The sequence below is a fragment of the Sceloporus occidentalis genome, unplaced genomic scaffold (assembly GCF_023333645.1).
Source record: "Sceloporus occidentalis isolate IW3139 unplaced genomic scaffold, rSceOcc1.0.p SCAF_173, whole genome shotgun sequence".
Classification (NCBI taxonomy): domain Eukaryota; kingdom Metazoa; phylum Chordata; class Lepidosauria; order Squamata; family Phrynosomatidae; genus Sceloporus; species Sceloporus occidentalis.
The window spans coordinates 737277-753754 of record NW_028317153.1 but is presented as its reverse complement, the minus strand read 5'-3'; the positions used below and the strand labels follow the sequence as shown (position 1 = coordinate 753754).

The window sequence follows — 16478 nt, the reverse complement described above, 5'->3', positions numbered from 1 at the left end:
AAATTGACCAGTTGGCCTGACGTGGAAAGTCACGTCGAAGCTTAAGCTCTTGGTATAAAGAAAATCACGAAACGTACTTTCCTTCTTCTTGGCTGAGTTATGGGAGGAGAGAACAGCAGACAGAGCTGGATCTTGATCCGGGAGCTGGCAGATCACCTAATATCTGACTCCATCGTTACAATATGTCTCGTGTTTAATGGATCTTCTACGCCAGATACTTCTACGCTAACTCTGCCATTCTATGTTCCCATCTAGTGTCTCGAATGCCTATTCCTTCTCTTACTGGTTTCAAATTGAGAAATTGAGAATCTTGATCACAATAGCCATGGTACAAAAAGACGCAAATTACATTTTCCCGAAGTCCTGAGGTTCAGGTTTTCCCCAGGACAGGTCAAGATGGTCCTCAGGTCTTTTGGACAGAGATGTCTTAAACTATTATTTAATAAATTATACTTTTTTTGGTTATTTTTGTATGGAATTATCCGCCATAGTTTTGGAAGCGGGTCCATGCTGCCCAAAATCTTTCAAAAGTGGTCTTCAAACAGAAATCGCTAGATCCCAGTGGGTCACAGCGGCAACGTAATGGCGTAGAGGGTGACATTCCTTGACCAGAGGTGTCCGGCTTGTTGGTTAATTAATTCTTTCTTGTTGGTAATATTTAGATGAATTATGCATTGTTTATGCAACATAAAGGGGTTAATGAATGCCCGCTTAGTTGGGTGTTTTAGATAGAAATGACAACGCAGTGATGATTGGAGATCTGTAATTTAGATGGTTTCTGATTCACCAAAAAGCTTAAATTTTATGGAAAATGTATCAACGTGAACACCAATAACGCTCGATATAAAGAAACTATGGTCTTCGGAATCAGGTGGATGGTATTATGCCTACTATATGTATATATAACGTATAATGTCCTGCTGTGGATAAGCATTCTATATAATGCATATTGCAAGGCGTGAGACACACGGAGAGCCTTCTCAGGGGACGGAGGGAGGTGGCGGGAAGATCTGTTATCCCCGCTCCCCGGGAAGCTCACGTAGGTTTACATTTCACTGACATATAGAATTTATCCTGCCCAACAACAGGCGATGGCAGGGGGGGAATCCATATCACAGCCTATCATAGCAGACCTGCCGTTACCATCATCCATTCTTCTTATACCAGGGCAGGACCAGCCCCTGCCAACCGTGGGTTAAAATAAAACCTGTTAACCCCTTTCCCTTCGCAGTTTAACACAAACTGCAGCATGATAACAATCACATGTATTTTACCGAGCTGTATCCTAAATAGAGAGGTTGTGAGACGTTCCTCTTCACCCAAGATACATTATTGCAAATTGTTGTTTGTTTCCCAGATTCTTGAATTTTAATCGCACCGTAAAAGACGTTCTTGCTGAATAAGCGTGAAACCTGGTCCTCCAGGCTCTTATTTTTTTCATATTCGGTGTCTAAATGACATTGCCCATTTTTAGGGCGATAACCGCTTAGTTCTCTGTTACTCTTCTGCCGTTTCGAGTCACCTCTATGGGAACGTCCCCCCCCTCTGTGTCTGGCGTCGTCCTCTGATGGTCATTGTTGAGTATTCCGGTGTATTGAAAGCTCTCTCGTGGGGGGGGCGCATGACCCCCCATCCTGATTATAATTACAATTATTCATGCAAATCGGGGGTCGCCAGGGACCTGACACCTACTAGAGGGTCCAATCATATAGCGGCCCTATCCTGGCCTAAGCCGTGGTCTGTCCATCTTCTTACAGCGTAATGCTGTGTCTTCTTCTAACAGTTCTTCATCATAACAATTTCCCCTCTTCCTACTGATTGGTCCACCTTTTCAGTTCTAAGGACATCCTGAATGCCTTCTCAGCTGTCCGTTCTTTTCAGCGTAAATATATATCATAACTGCCCCCATATACACGACGGGTGGTTACCCCCCTGAATCATATGTGTTTTTGAGTCCCGTTCACAATATAACAGCACCCCAGCACTCAGGCCACATCGTGTAATGAATGGGCTCGTGAGGCTTGATATGTTTTAGCGGCGTCTCCGTGGGCTACAGGCTAAAGAGACGGATAATACACTCGCCATTAATAGAATTGATAGAATAATAGGGATTTGTGTGTTTTTCGCGCTAATCCTCCCACCTTGTTGACAAACGCATGTCAGGGCCGTTTGGGAAAGCATCTGGATGCCTCGGATCTGCCGGCGCACGCTCTGTACAAGGCCGGCCTGCGTGGATTCATTGTTTCGGTTTGTTATTGTCCTCGGCGAGCTGTGTTTGGGAGCAGAATGTACACAGAGCCGCTGTGCCGGATCAGTACGTTCCTCCGGAGCTCCGTCTTGTCTGATGAACTCATCGCTGAGATCTCGGGAGCCTTTTCTGCGGCGTTCCAAAGAGCTTTTCATTGTTTTATTGGAATGTTTATTGCAACAAGTTCCAGACCAGAAGGGTGATGAGTTATAACGCAGAACGGGCAGCAAACACACATTCTAGTTCTTCTGCAAACCCTGAAGGCCAGGATCTGACCGACGATCATTTGTGCGATTAGTACATCCCGTGCTACACTTTGTATCATATAGTTTTACTCAAAATTATGCCCATATGCCCATTATGCTTTCATCAATTGTATCACGGCGATGAGATCACAAGCAAATATTGTATCCCTTTTAATTCTGTACAATCTGGCTGTTTTAGGGACGATACGTTTAATAATAAATTTGAGTTTGTTTCACAAAACTTCACAATTTGGGGGATAATAGTAATAAAGATGGTGGATATTCCCCAGCAGTCATAGCTTCTGGTCACACCTTTCCAGACTAATTCAGTTCTTTGGAATGATGTAACCGCTGATAAAAAAAACCTCAAACACGGCCATCTTCCATTTATCCAGTTTCTTAATAAAAGCACTTTTTCCTGCCCCCCCCAGTGATTTAAAATAAAAAGCGTAGCTTTAGTCAAACACGGAAATATCGCAGCAATATAAAGTGATTATTGGGGTATTCGCGTGATTTGAATAAATACGGACTCCTACGAAGTTTCCGTATGAAATCTGGGACTCCGTCCTTCTCTCCGGTTTTCATATACCGATTTTTTATGTAACTCAGCATTTTTGGTCCAAAAGTGAATAAACAAACAATCTCGAGGGGATTGGGTTGTTTTCTAATTGTCTCTAATTCATCATTGTCTTGGCGGCAATGCGGCTTCAGCCTTCTAGGCGGTATAAAGTCGCATCAGCGCCTTGCTTTTTTTTTTGCTGATACTGATCACCCTATGTAGATATTCGGGTTCCTCGTCACATTTTAGCTCCCGTTCTGCTGCAGAGGCCATTTTTAATTCCTGTCCGTCTTCTTAGAGAATAATTTGGTGCCTTTAGGGCTCTTACGGTAAAGAACCATTTTTTTTGCTGCTTTAGACCCAAATTCCTTCCTTCCGGTCTGAACGGACGGCCTCTTCCTATTAATGAACAGCTTGTCAGACGGCGTCTGGCATTGTCCTCGTATGTATCTGTAAAATGACATCATACCCCTTCCATATTTTCGAATGTAAACAAATTCAACTTCTCCGTCCTTTCTTCATAACTCAGCGACTCCATTCCTCTGATTCATTTTGTAGCCACTTTTTTTCAAGCTCCTCTTTAATCACAGTTGCCCAGACTTGCCCTGCCTATCCACGGTGGGGTATTACCACAAAACCATATTTCCCTCCTGTGAGTCAATACCCCCCCTTTTTTTTACCCTATCCCTTTAAATAGAGTCCCCCCTTCCGTAAACCCGCAGGGTCTCTGCCAGCCGTACCCAAGTGCTTTGATTTGTCGGGAAGCGGCTGAAAGAATGTTTGTGGATAAGCTGGCAGCTTGTATTCTGCGGGAATGTGGACACACGTTAGACAAAGCGCCATCTTTTCAACGCATTGTGTGGGTTTCCTTAAATACACCTTTTGTAAGAGAAAATAACCTTGTGGAAACAAACAGATCTGTCATTCTCTGTAACTACAGACGCTGACGGCTGCTTTTGGGATATAAATAGTCACAGAAATATATATTTTTAACCACCGAGCTATATATAGTATCCAAACGTACTGAAATAGCATCACCTTCACACTCAAGTGTGCGTGGAAAATTATAAAGGAAATTTACCCCATCTAATCAAAATGTAAATCTTATTTTATTAGTAAAACGAAGCAGATTTCACCATTTACTATGTTTATTATCATAGAGACGTTGGAAAACCTTCTCATCAGCAGAAAGTTGAGATAATGCCAAATATTGGTATTTTTGGGCCTGAAGAGGAATTGGTTTTAGGTTAATTTCTATTGGCTTATACAAGGCCAGAGTAACCCTCTGTGATGTCATCACTGATGTAATAGATCATTATCTTTTGATTGTGACATTACTATTGAAAATTGGGCCGGTCCACAAGTTAAGTAGTTAAAGCTCCTTTTGTCACCCCCCATCCGCACATGCCATGTCCTTTTTACACATTGATCTCTTGCGCATGCCCCCCCATGTATTGTTGAAGCTTCTATTGCACCCAAGTATCAGACCGGCTTCTACACATTGGGGGCCTTATCTGAAGCGACTGCTGGTGCCCCCCTGGTGCCCGACGCACCTCACACTAACTGGATACTTTAACTCAATCACTTCTTCCAAATCCGATTTTTCTGTTTTTCCCCCAAAAGTAAAAATGTGCCAAAAATCCTGATAAATAAAGGTAAAAAAATTGGATTTAAAAAAAAAATAAAAAATAGAATTTCCAGATAAAACAATTGTCCTGTGAATGGGAGTCACTTTGACGTCCTCTCTTAGCCTTACTATCTGTAATCCACCTTAATGAGGTGGGTTCCAAATTAACTTTTCGCTGATCATTTTGTTGCAGAAAGAATAATTTTTCCAAAGTTTTAAACACTTTTGACCCAAAATACAGAATCCTCTCGTCTGTGTTCTTATACTCTGTGTTCACCGTCGTGATCGCTGCCAATAACACAGGTACCCAACTACCCATAAGGCACTTGATCTAATTAGAGTGGAGAGGTTTTAATTTATTTATAATATCTGGGGTTCTCATGGCAACCGTATAGTCTGCTCTCGGCCCCCGGGGGACATTGATTTTAATCCTCATAAGTCTTTTTATATCCTGTAGAAGAGCAGAATTTGTAAATAATTGTCTTTGTTTCAAAGTGACAAAGATGCGTCTATAAAATCAGATATTTATAGTCTTCGAACCATTAAAGGTAAGATCCGTCTCCAGCCTCCAGTACAGGCTGTCCCCGTCTCCTTAGATCGCCCCCCAAGATGGATTTATATGGGGCTTTCGAATTTGCATTATAGAATTCTTATGATATACATGGTACCGAGCTCCATTACACATAAATATATATATATATATATTATCTGATATTATCCTTAGAGCGAGGTCGCAGGTTCCTTCTGTTTGCACTGTTAGACTGTTTGTGAGAGCCGAGTTATCATGTAAGAATAATGGCGCTCGGACGGCTTCAGTCTCCGCGAACGACAGTCACGAAGCTGTAATCTCTCATGATTTCCACTCGTTCTGATTACGTTACAATTACTTGGCGGTAAAGAATGTTCTGCTTTGTACTAAGAAACTCAGGAGAGCGGCTGGAGTGGACGATCCGACGGCTGCCGATCCTCCCGGGACCCTTCCCGTCGTACACATTGAATGCACCTAATTAAGGCTCCGTGATGATTTGATAAAGAGGGATACAGTGTGTCCCGTACGTTACATGCGGATCGAGAAATGAGGCTTGATGGGTGACAGGAGAGATAATTTCATACAGATCTTGCATTTATTGTGTTTTAACCTCTTCAGCCCCATAAGCGTTGGACCCCTTTGCTCACAGTTGGTGCATTTTCCATCCATCCAAGGGCTGTTAAAGGGGTAGCTGACCCGTAGGGCCAAATGTAGAGGTACCAGGACCCCAGACGTTGGGCATCATTCCCCACAAGGGATCTTGAGATGGGTTGCGGGAGAGACATTGATGTCTATAAGCTGTAACCCTTTCCAGGCTGCCATTGAAAGGCAACCGGATGGTTGAACCTTGCATCTCACCATCAAGAGATTATTATTATTTATTGTTTTATATAGCGCCATCGGGAGATGTATAGGGCTAGACATAGACTGTGTATTGTGGCTCCATTTTCTGTATCCCGCCGCTATTAGCGCAGGGTGTCGATCCGCGACGGAATCACCAGTGTTTGAGAATGTCTACCGCACCTCTCCACGAGATGCCTCCAGGTCCTATGGGAATTAGAGAATGGCTGGTTGCCTATATAACCCCTTTGTTGGAATGAAGTGGTAAATCATGGTTTGTAAGATTTAATTGCTTTACTCCAATCTCATTCATCTGGGGGGTCCCAGTAAACAGCGGTTTGGGGGTCTGCATCCCCCTAGCAGACAGAGGAGCTGAATCTGTACGGGTGCCGAATACATAAGATGCAAAATGTATCTAAAGTATCATTACACATTGCTACATCTTTTCTACCTTTGCTAAGAATCCTACAAAGGTCTGCATGGGATTTCTCCTGCTGTTTCCCCCGCAATCTCCAGGGTCTGTTATCTGACATCGGGATATATTGTGGGATCCAGAATAGATTGTAAGCTTGCAAGCCGAGCCCTCTTTACCTAATGTATGGGTTCGTCTCAGTCTGTGGGTTCTAGTTTTGTCAGAAAGTACAGACGGCACGAAGCGCTGCGGGAGTAGCTGGCGCCATATAACTAAAAGATAACAATAGTAATTTATAAATATAAATGTAAAATTTCCAGAAACTGTAAATTACAGTCATTATTATATTTTTTTTATTCCTTGCTTTTTATTTTTCTGTTCACGCCGAAGCCGTTTAGACCACAGGATGAAGCAGCTTCGTGCCGAGTGCCCGCGAGTGCCGGCCTCGAGCTCCTTGCAGTGGAGGGGGTGGTTTGTAGTAGTACGGGGAAGCCTAATTTGTTATGCAGGCTCAGCGTGAGCACACGCCGGCTGATTGGCCGAGGCAGTACAGGTGGGCGGGACCCCAGAGCTGTATACAAGGCTTTCTTCTGTGCCTGAGCTGACAAGCAGAGCTGCGTCTGTCCACAGAGCATCGCAGAGCCTGTAACCCTCCCCACCTGTTACATCGTATCACTGCCTAGAAACGGCAGATCCCTTCAGAGTCTAGCTTCAGCGCAGAGACGTCCCCGAGCGAGGAAGCGTAGATTTAAGCAGGACAGATCCCTTAAATCCACTGCCTGGGAACAGAAGTGACTTGCCTCGTGACACTCGTAGAATTAACCCCCCGGCGGCCAGCATGGTGCAAAACGTGATTCTGGTGTTTTTCCGCAGGCGACTGAGCCAAAGACCCGCCGTGGAAGAGCTGGAAAGAAGGAATATTCTGAAACGTGAGTATCGGATCCTTTACTTTGTTTGTATTCTGTCCAAAAAAAAAATACAAATCTGTACACAGGCTTCCATATGATAGCTGTGCATGATGGGAGTTGTAAGAGCTTTTCCTCGTCCCCGAATACTGGTCGCTTTATATTTTTGACTGGCTTACGCAGAGTTCAGACGGACCCCCGGAATGACTTGACGCACCCTGTAAAAATGTTAAATATTGGCGCGTGGCTTGGCGGCATCGGTGTTTATACTGTGATGGATCGTGCTTTATGGGCTGCGTCTCATGTAGACAGAAGTCCCTCTTGTAAAAGAAAAAAGAAAAGCTTTCTCTTATGTCAGGAATGGCTCGCCATAAAACGCAACTCTTTGCGTCCCAGAGCGGTGGGCACACCCCTAGGACACGTGTTGTGGATTTGATTAATTAAATGCCCCTCTTTGGGCCGTTTGGCAGCTTCCTCTCCAACTGCCCCGCTCAGCGATGCAGCGAAGAGCCAGCCTGCCATTCCTCACGTGTTCTGCACCTGTCTTCATGGCTTTTTTTTGCTGCTTCTCCCCCAGCCCCATGACCCTAACATTCGCTAATTTACTAATCCTACTGGTGTAGCGGGGGGCCACCAGCTCTATCCTTGGCCCTTTAACTGATGGGATTGGGCCAAGGAGAGGTTATTATATATATATATATATATATATATATATACCCCTTATTCACTCTGATAAGGATAAGCCTCACCAATCTATTAGATTAATGCACCTAAATTACTACAACAACAAAAACAACAATAATAATTTATTATTAGAAATTAGGCGATTGTCTTAGACATGGGAGCTTTTCACCAATTCTTCCTTCATAAACAAAGATTTAATAAACACATTAATTAAGTTAAATGGTACAAGGATTTATTTTAGGCGAGGCTTTAGGTTCTAAACCATATCATTTAGAGTGTTTACTTAAGACTTGCATTTAATAGCCTGAACCCAAATCTGCAGTTTCCTCCCCTATTCCTCACGTTTTCATTGTATTTCATGAGATTTCATTTGAGGCCAACAGAAGCAAAAACGACAGTCTCAAGGGTAGATGTAGCCAAAGCTAATTTCCAGTTATGCCCCCAAAACCCCAAAGACAAGGAACCCGCACCCTGCCGTCTCCCTCTGTAATCCCCCTTTGTTAATAAGGGTTTTAAATGTGTTTTTCTTTGTCTATATGAAATTGCATTAATCCATAGGAGGGATAGGAACTTAAGAGGCATATAAATATACAATTACACCAGCCTCGCTCCACACGAGGGCATTTCAAACCCGCCATGCCTCGAATAGCGGGGGTATTCCTAGAATCAGCCGAGTGCTGGCATCACCGATCACAGTCTGCTGCCGGCGCCCGGCGGCTAAAAGTAAAAGTCAAGGACGGCAATCTGTTGCTTAATGGCTTCGTGATGTCTCTATCTGCAGAAGAGCTCCTCTGCTTAGAGACAATACTGAGAATCCCATTCAACAGACGATACACACAGTGCCCAAAAGGGGGGATACCGCCTCCGCCAGTGCACACTTACACCCCCTGCATACAAAACTCCCCGTCTGGCATAATGCAAAGTACCCCAGTACATCTGTATTTAGTACTGGGAGTACAGCATTAGCGGCTTTAACTCCATCAGTGCTGGAGTCAGTAACCACACAGGTACCTAAGCCGGTATATGGGAGTTAATACACGCTGAACATTACCTGTAATCCACCCTGATGGGTAAAAAACCTTTGAATTTGGCTCCTTTTAAAGCATACCCCGTACCCCTATCAGAGTAAGGGGTTAGACGCACACGCCAGTGTCACGCAACATGTCAACACAGCAACACACAATCCTTGATACAGGACATGTTTAAAGCCACCCCTGAACATCAGAGGACAACCTGCTCTGTCTATTATTAAATGACGGCCATACAGCTGCGTTTTAGCATTTATATGGGAATATATATAAAATCAAAACAATTTGTGCGCAGAAGGAATTACCCCGAGCGGGGGCAACGGGGTGATCCCGCCGGTGTTTCACGCAGAGAGATGTTACATCACATGAAAGCCTTTGTGTTTGAGTGACGGGGAAGCTCCTTCACGCCTTTGTTGACAAAGCTTCTCGAAAGCAAAAATCCTGATATTTTGAGGAAGCTTGTTTTGTTTTTGTTTTTTCCGGATCCAGTCCTAGTAACACTGACCTGGATCTTTATTTAGCTGACAGCGCCAGAAATAGAGATCTAATTTACCGTTACCCTCCGGCAGATAATGTATTCCTCCCACTCCCACTGCAGCACAGGGGTTATTTTTAGCTTGTGTGCAGAGGCGTTCCGTGGAATGGTAAGAGCCGTCCGCTCCTTCCCGGGGAAGACCCCGCAGGAAAGAAATGGAGTCCTAGTTCAGACAAAGGGCAGCCGTGGGAATCCGACTGTCGTTCGTTAGGATCGGCGCTCGTTGTTAAAGCGGTTGATGTTTAGCAGGTTGGAGCATCTCGCTTGCCAAATAATTCCTGCTACAGGCAGCCATCTGCGATAAATACACGCAGTCATCTGCGATCTTTACACGCGTGTCTATTTACCTCTCGGGGTGATTTAAAGCAGCCGCAAGTCACGCAATTCTGAGCGGTTCATAAATATGGCAGGTGGTTCTGCTTTATTTAATGAAGCTGTTGGGTCCATTGCGGCATTAACCCCCGGAAAATCGCCAACCAAAGTGAGCTTTGCACAAAAAAATAAAAAATAAAAAGAATGTTGCCGTCTGTGTGTTCTGTTGGTAAAAAGAACTTAAAAAAAAATTAAAGGTTTGGTTTCTTGGTATTCCGCAGAAAGAAACGACCAGACGGAACAAGAAGAACGACGTGAGATAAAGCAAAGGCTAACGAGAAAGGTGAGCCGTGCTTCTGGAAATTTCTTTGCCCAATAAAAGCGGGAATCGTGCGGGAAACAGGAAGAAGTCAGTCGGTCTGTTTATTCATTCTCATCGGATCCCGCTGCAATGGGGAAATTACCAGCTGTGCACAAAGCGTCTAATAATATTATTATTATTATTATTAATAATATATAATGTATTGGACAAAGCTTCTGATAATATTATTATTGATAAAAATAATAATATATAATGTATTAGACAGATTCTGATATTATTATTAATAATAATAACATATAATGTATTAGACAAAGATTCTGATAATATTATTATTAATATTAACAAAAATAATAATATATAATGTATTGGACCAAGCTTCTGATATTATTAATATTAATAAAAAGAATAATATATAATGTATTGGACAAAGCTTCTGATATTGTTGTTATTATTAATAATAATAATAGCAATAATATCTAATGTATTGGACAGAGCTTCTGATATTATTATTAACCCCTTCATGGCAAAGCTTCTAATAATATTATTAATAATAATAAACAATGTATTGGCCAAAGCTTCTGATAATAATAATAATAATAATAATTATAATAATAATAATAATGTATTGGACAAAATGATGGCAGCTCAGACGCCGAATGTCACGCCTTTAACAAGTTTTTTTGTTCCGCGTGCAGCTGAACCAGAGGCCGACTGTAGATGAACTGCGAGAAAGGAAAATCCTGATACGGTTCAGCGATTACGTGGAGGTGGCGAAAGCACAGGATTACGACAGGAGGGCAGACAAGCCGTGGACGAGACTATCTGCGGCAGACAAGGTAAGAAGGAAGTCTACAACGGTCTAAAGAATACCTAGCGACAGCCCAGCGATCTAAAGCGGGGGGAATGGGGTCTACGACACAAACGCACTACTTCTACTTCATTTTTAAGGGGTGTATCATGTTAATCGTCTAGTGTTTTTATATTTTCAGGCCGCTATTCGAAAGGAACTTAATGAATATAAAAGCAATGAGATGGAAGTTCATGCGTCGAGCAAACACTTGACCAGGTTGGTTCTTCTTATATATGGCCGTTTAATATGTGGATGGAGGCCGGGTCACGGGGTGGGGGGAGTCGCAGCAGGTAATACAGTTTGGGCATCACGGAGTTATTGTGACAATAGAAACAGAACCCACCGGCAGATCGGCCCCCCGTCTAGTCGCCCGTTTCTCCTGCTGTAAAGACTCAAACCTTAATCAGTCGTTGGTCTCGTCTTAGATTCAGGAGCCGTATGCCTATCCCATGCATGCTTAATACCCTCACTGTATTACCCTCTACCGCTTCTGCTGGGAGGCTGTTCCACTTATCTACCGCCCTCTCCGTAAAGTAATATCATGGGGATATCAGCAGTCAGAGGTTTTAGCACAAGCAATGAGAAGGTCTTACTGGTAACATAGTAAGCATTGACTTTGTTCTTGCTGAGGTTGTGGAAGGAAAGCTCTCTAACCCGGCTGTCTTTATTTTTCAGATATCACAGACCGTAGGAGTTTCCTTGTGGGAAAGAGAGTTCTACTTTTCGGTAAAGCTGCTGACCACGTTCCGCTAGGATCAGTGACGCGCAGTCTCGAAGTTCAGCGCATGGCGCTCTGATATTTACGCAGAGAGCGGTTTTGGCGACGCAGAAGAATCGTCTGCGATAGGGGGCCGGGACTCGCGATGAGTCCGCCGCGTATGTCTGGGGACTGATCAGCCCCACATGGGGGAGTACAAAAAAAAAATCATAACTAAAAAAAACAATAAAAACAGCTCAAGGATACACACGCAAAATGAACTGGGTGTTGTTGACAGAGACTGGAAGGACACTGCGGTGCGAAGCTGGATTGCAGCGAGATGCTGCGCATGTTTTGGCTTCACTACGGCAAAAGCATACCGGATATCCGGCCAGCACTCCATACGGTATTAAGTTGACATGTCAGCCTGATCACGGTTTCTTTGTAACTCTTAAAGTTAATGCCTCGGCAAAATATTTTCATGTTTTATATTTTGTTCCTTTTTTTTTTATGTCTTTCAAAAAAAACAAAAAAAAAAACCTGACAGATTACCAGCTACAGCATTTTTCCTGTTGAGTTTATCTTATTAAAAAACATGAAAAAGTTGCTGCGACCGTTTGTTTTGTGCTTTCCGATGAATAAAACGTATCGGATACGGAGTATTTAATGTAAAAAGGTGAGAAACGGGGCGATCGTGTCCCGCGAGGCAGCGGGTGTTAAAAAAGGGGAAGGATCTCTAAACGGGTCAAAAGCTGCTGATACATCTGCCGCTTACGGATCTCGGTTCTGAAGACCCCATCTGACATATTGGGGAGATGTCAGAGGAGGCAGAGAAAACGGGGAATGGTTTGCAGGATCCAAATTATCAGGAAAGATTAAGGGATCCCAATATGTACGACTGCTACCCATCTCGGGTGTCCTGTATATGGCAGCCAGTATTCTACCCTTCTGCATTTTAGCACCCGGTCTATTTTCTGCCCTACGCATAGTGAGGAGAAGAAGCATCTCCCCATCAACCGCCCTCCGTATGTCCAGGTTGTCCCTTCCATCTGTCTTTTGTGTAAAAGACGAGATATTTCATGTGATCCAAATAAAATCTCTTACATTTGATTTCACTCAGAGCATTTTTATTCTCCATCCGAGTGACCGTACGAAATGACGTTTTAAACTACCCTCCGCAAATGCGTTTAGAAGTTCCAAAAAAGTTTTTAAAAAAAGTACATCTAAATACTTTACATGTATTTAGATGTATTTTATGGTAAAAATTTACATGACCCAGTAATTATGGGCGAGCAAAGAAAGTTCCAAGAGTCGTTACAATTAATTTGCTTTTAAAACCATGCATTTTTCATCAAAACTAATAGCGTAAACAATAAAAAGGCACAATAACATGAAAATAGCAACTGTGAGAACCGAAATTCAAAGGCCAAACAAATCACCTTCCCGATGACTTTCCTTTTCTAGTGTCTTTAGAAAGTCCGGGCTCCGGCCATAAAGAGAGACTGAAGACCCCTGCGCACACTGAGGAGCTCCTCTTCCTGCTTTTGGAAAGAGAGATGAACACGATTTAGCCAGATCCCCAAAATAAGAATTGCCCTTTCAATCAAAATATACCCTCCTTGTATATACTGGGTGCTGTGCTAATCCAGATACTCATCGGCCCTGCAAGGCTGCTTCTTTCTTGATCTCTCAAAGGAATCGTGGACCTTCAGTGAAGCAGAATTATGTTCCCTTCAATGGAGAAAGGAGTGTGGATGACCCCCCAGACGTCTTTGGACAGACTACGTTTTAAAGCTCTGGTTCTTAAACCCCCCTAGCAGCTGAGGTATCTCCCAAACAGAGGGTCACGGAGCCCCCTTTGCTAATTAAAGAACGACCTGAGCATTAACAGCCGTCGGTGGCTGTGAGGGCCGATCGTTTAATATTTTTCTTAGACGATGACTTTTATATACGTAACACGCGTGTGCTCCCTACACGTGTTCCCGCCCATATATATTTAATGCAGTGTATCAGATGGCACGTTTCCGTGAAGCCACAATTACCATTTCTTTCAGAAGTCTTTCCTGGACAACTTTCATGCTGTCTTTCAGCTGAGCCATCTAGTCAAATGAACAAAAATATCACTTTAGTCCGTCGCTCGCTATTACCGTGACGTTTGGAGAGTGCTGAACGCCTTCCATATTTCAGGAGACACAAAGGAAGCTCGAAGGATGAGGAGTTATTTATTCATTAACATAGCGCCATCATATTCCGCAGCGCTGCACAATAGGTCAACGGGACAGAACAAGTAGCGCATGACATAACTGCGCGGATGGAATCCAAGGAGAAATCTGACTGCCATTTTGGGGTCAAGAAGGAATTTTTTCCCTGGTTAGTGCAAAATTGGAAAGAGCGAAACTGGGGGGTTTTTTGCCTTCTTTTGGATCAACAGCAACAAATTAACAGATATAGGAAAGGCTGAACTTGATGGACGCTTGTCTTTTTTCAGCCTATATAACTATGAATCAACCGATGAGCCCCATTTGACCCGTCTAGTAAGCCCCTTTTTCCTGATTTAAGGACTCAAACCTTTATCGGTCTTTGGTCTGGTCAGGGTAGCTTTATGCCTATCCCATGCATGTTTAAATACTTTTACTGTATTAGTCTCTACCACTTCTGCTGGGAGACTGTTCCATTTATCTACTACTCTCTCAGTAAAGTACACATCCTTACATTACATCTCTGTCCCTCTAGTGTTAGATTCCGGTCTCTTGTTTTACGATCCCTCCTCAAAATAAGCTTCCCTCCAACGAGTAGTATTGGTAGTAAAAACACAAAGAATACGACCATACATGAAACATTGGGAACCTACTTCAGAGTTAAATACGTTTTCCTCAAAGTCAATAGAGTGGGAAACATTATTTTCGAGCGATGACCTGAGGTTACGAATCCTATAACACAAACATGGAGATTAGGAAGATACCCAGGAAGCCTTTTCAATAGCCCCCCGAATAATATGTAATCAAACCCATATTAAGACCCCAATAACAGCCACAATATTATTATCTGCTGATTCACATATATATAATATACATTTATATTATCTTCTGCAGCGATCGATACCTACCGTCGTTGTTCATTTTTTTGATACACGCTAAATGTCTGCATCTGCTGTGTCCAGAAATTCTGCAAAAGACGAAGAGAGGGGACGTGGAAATTGTGGACCTGAACCCTCAAGATGACAGATCTGTCCATATATATAACGGCGCAACGGAGAAAGGGTTAACCTGTTACAACACTTCAAAAACAAAGCAACTAACCATACGGCATGAAAAGAATCATTTAATAAGACAGATTTACTGTGAATTCTTTTTCCATGGCTTTCAGGGCCTGGGAATCCTTTTCGAAGTTCTCGATTTCTTCCATGATGGCTCCTTGGAACTTATCCAGGCGATTAATCCTGGAGCAGAGAAAACTGGGTTGTGGTAACAGGACCCCTTGAATACTTTACCCGCATTTTAAAGTGTTTATCCAAACTGACCTGCATTCTTTCACTTGGACACTGAGGGAGGTAAGATGTTTCTGGGTAGATTTTAATGACTGTTTTGTAAAGTAATCCATTTTCCTGGAACGATTCTACAAGGAAAAGGGGTTAAGATGATAAAAGCTCCAATATGCCTATAAGGCGCGTTAGAATTTCCTACTGCTCAGTGCGAGAGGTGCGCAGGAGATGCCCTGATGGGAGAGGTGCGCAGGAGAGTGGGAGATGCCCTGATGGGAGAGGTGCGCAATAGAGTAGAAGATGCCCTGATGGGAGAGGTGCGCAGGAGATCAGGAGATGCCCTGATGGGAGAGATGCGCAGGAGAGGAGGAGATACCCTGATGGGAGAGATGCTTAGGAGAGGAGGAGATACCCTGATGGGAGAGATGCGCAGGAGAGTAGGAGATGCCCTGAGTGGAGAGGTGTGCAGGAGATCTGCAGATGCCCTTATAGGAGAGGTGCGCAGGAGAGTAGGAGATGCCCTGATGGGAGAGGTGGGCAGGAGAGCGGGAGATGCCCTGATGGGAGAGGTGGGCAGGAGAGCTGGAGATGCCCTGATGGGAGAGATGCGCAGGAGATCAGGAGATGCCCTGATGGGAGAGATGCGCAGGAGATCAGGAGATGCCCTGATGCGAGAGGTGGGCAGGAGAGTAGGAGATGCCCTGATGGGAGAGGTGGTCAAGAGAGCGGGAGATGCCCTGATGGACTAGTAAAGGGCTTGTTACGGATAACTATGTATATTGTATATTGCAACAAGAACCATCAGTTCTGTTCCCTTAAAGTTAAAATGACAATTACTCAGAAATTGTCTAAATGTGTTTGTGTGCGCTGCAATGAGGGTCATGCTTTCGCCCACAGAAGGTGTGATATTAATCCCCAGTTCTGGCCGCTGGCATTATATGGGTCCTTGCTATACGCGCCCGCATTTTAATAAAATCAGATAATCTTGTGTTGTTTTTAACGCCCCTAGTTCTCGGATTCATAGATAACACGCTCTGAAGGCCGCAAACTTCCAAACCTCAGCTGCAGCGCGACTACTAAATAGTATACAGCTACACTGCGGAAATATCTCACGGTGGCCCAACAGATCCTGGGAATACTCTTTTAGTTTTGATTTTACACAAAATGTAAGCTAAGGCATGGCAAGTGCTGTACCTGAATCTTC

At 43.5% G+C, this 16478-nt stretch overlaps 1 protein-coding gene across 1 annotated transcript in view; it reads left to right on the top strand.

Annotated features, from left to right (window-relative positions):
- Positions 1 to 16023, top strand: part of LOC149279272 (phosphatase and actin regulator 3-like) — a 35865-nt gene extending 19842 nt beyond the window's left edge. Inside the window, exons 9-14 of the mRNA XM_089501388.1 lie at positions 7334 to 7389; positions 10206 to 10267; positions 10942 to 11082; positions 11236 to 11312; positions 12753 to 12828; positions 15484 to 16023. Of these exons, the coding sequence (XP_089357514.1) occupies positions 7334 to 7389; positions 10206 to 10267; positions 10942 to 11082; positions 11236 to 11312; positions 12753 to 12828; positions 15484 to 16023 (952 nt within the window). The remainder of the gene's footprint in view (positions 1 to 7333; positions 7390 to 10205; positions 10268 to 10941; positions 11083 to 11235; positions 11313 to 12752; positions 12829 to 15483) is intronic.
- Positions 16024 to 16478: the final 455 nt, after the last annotated feature.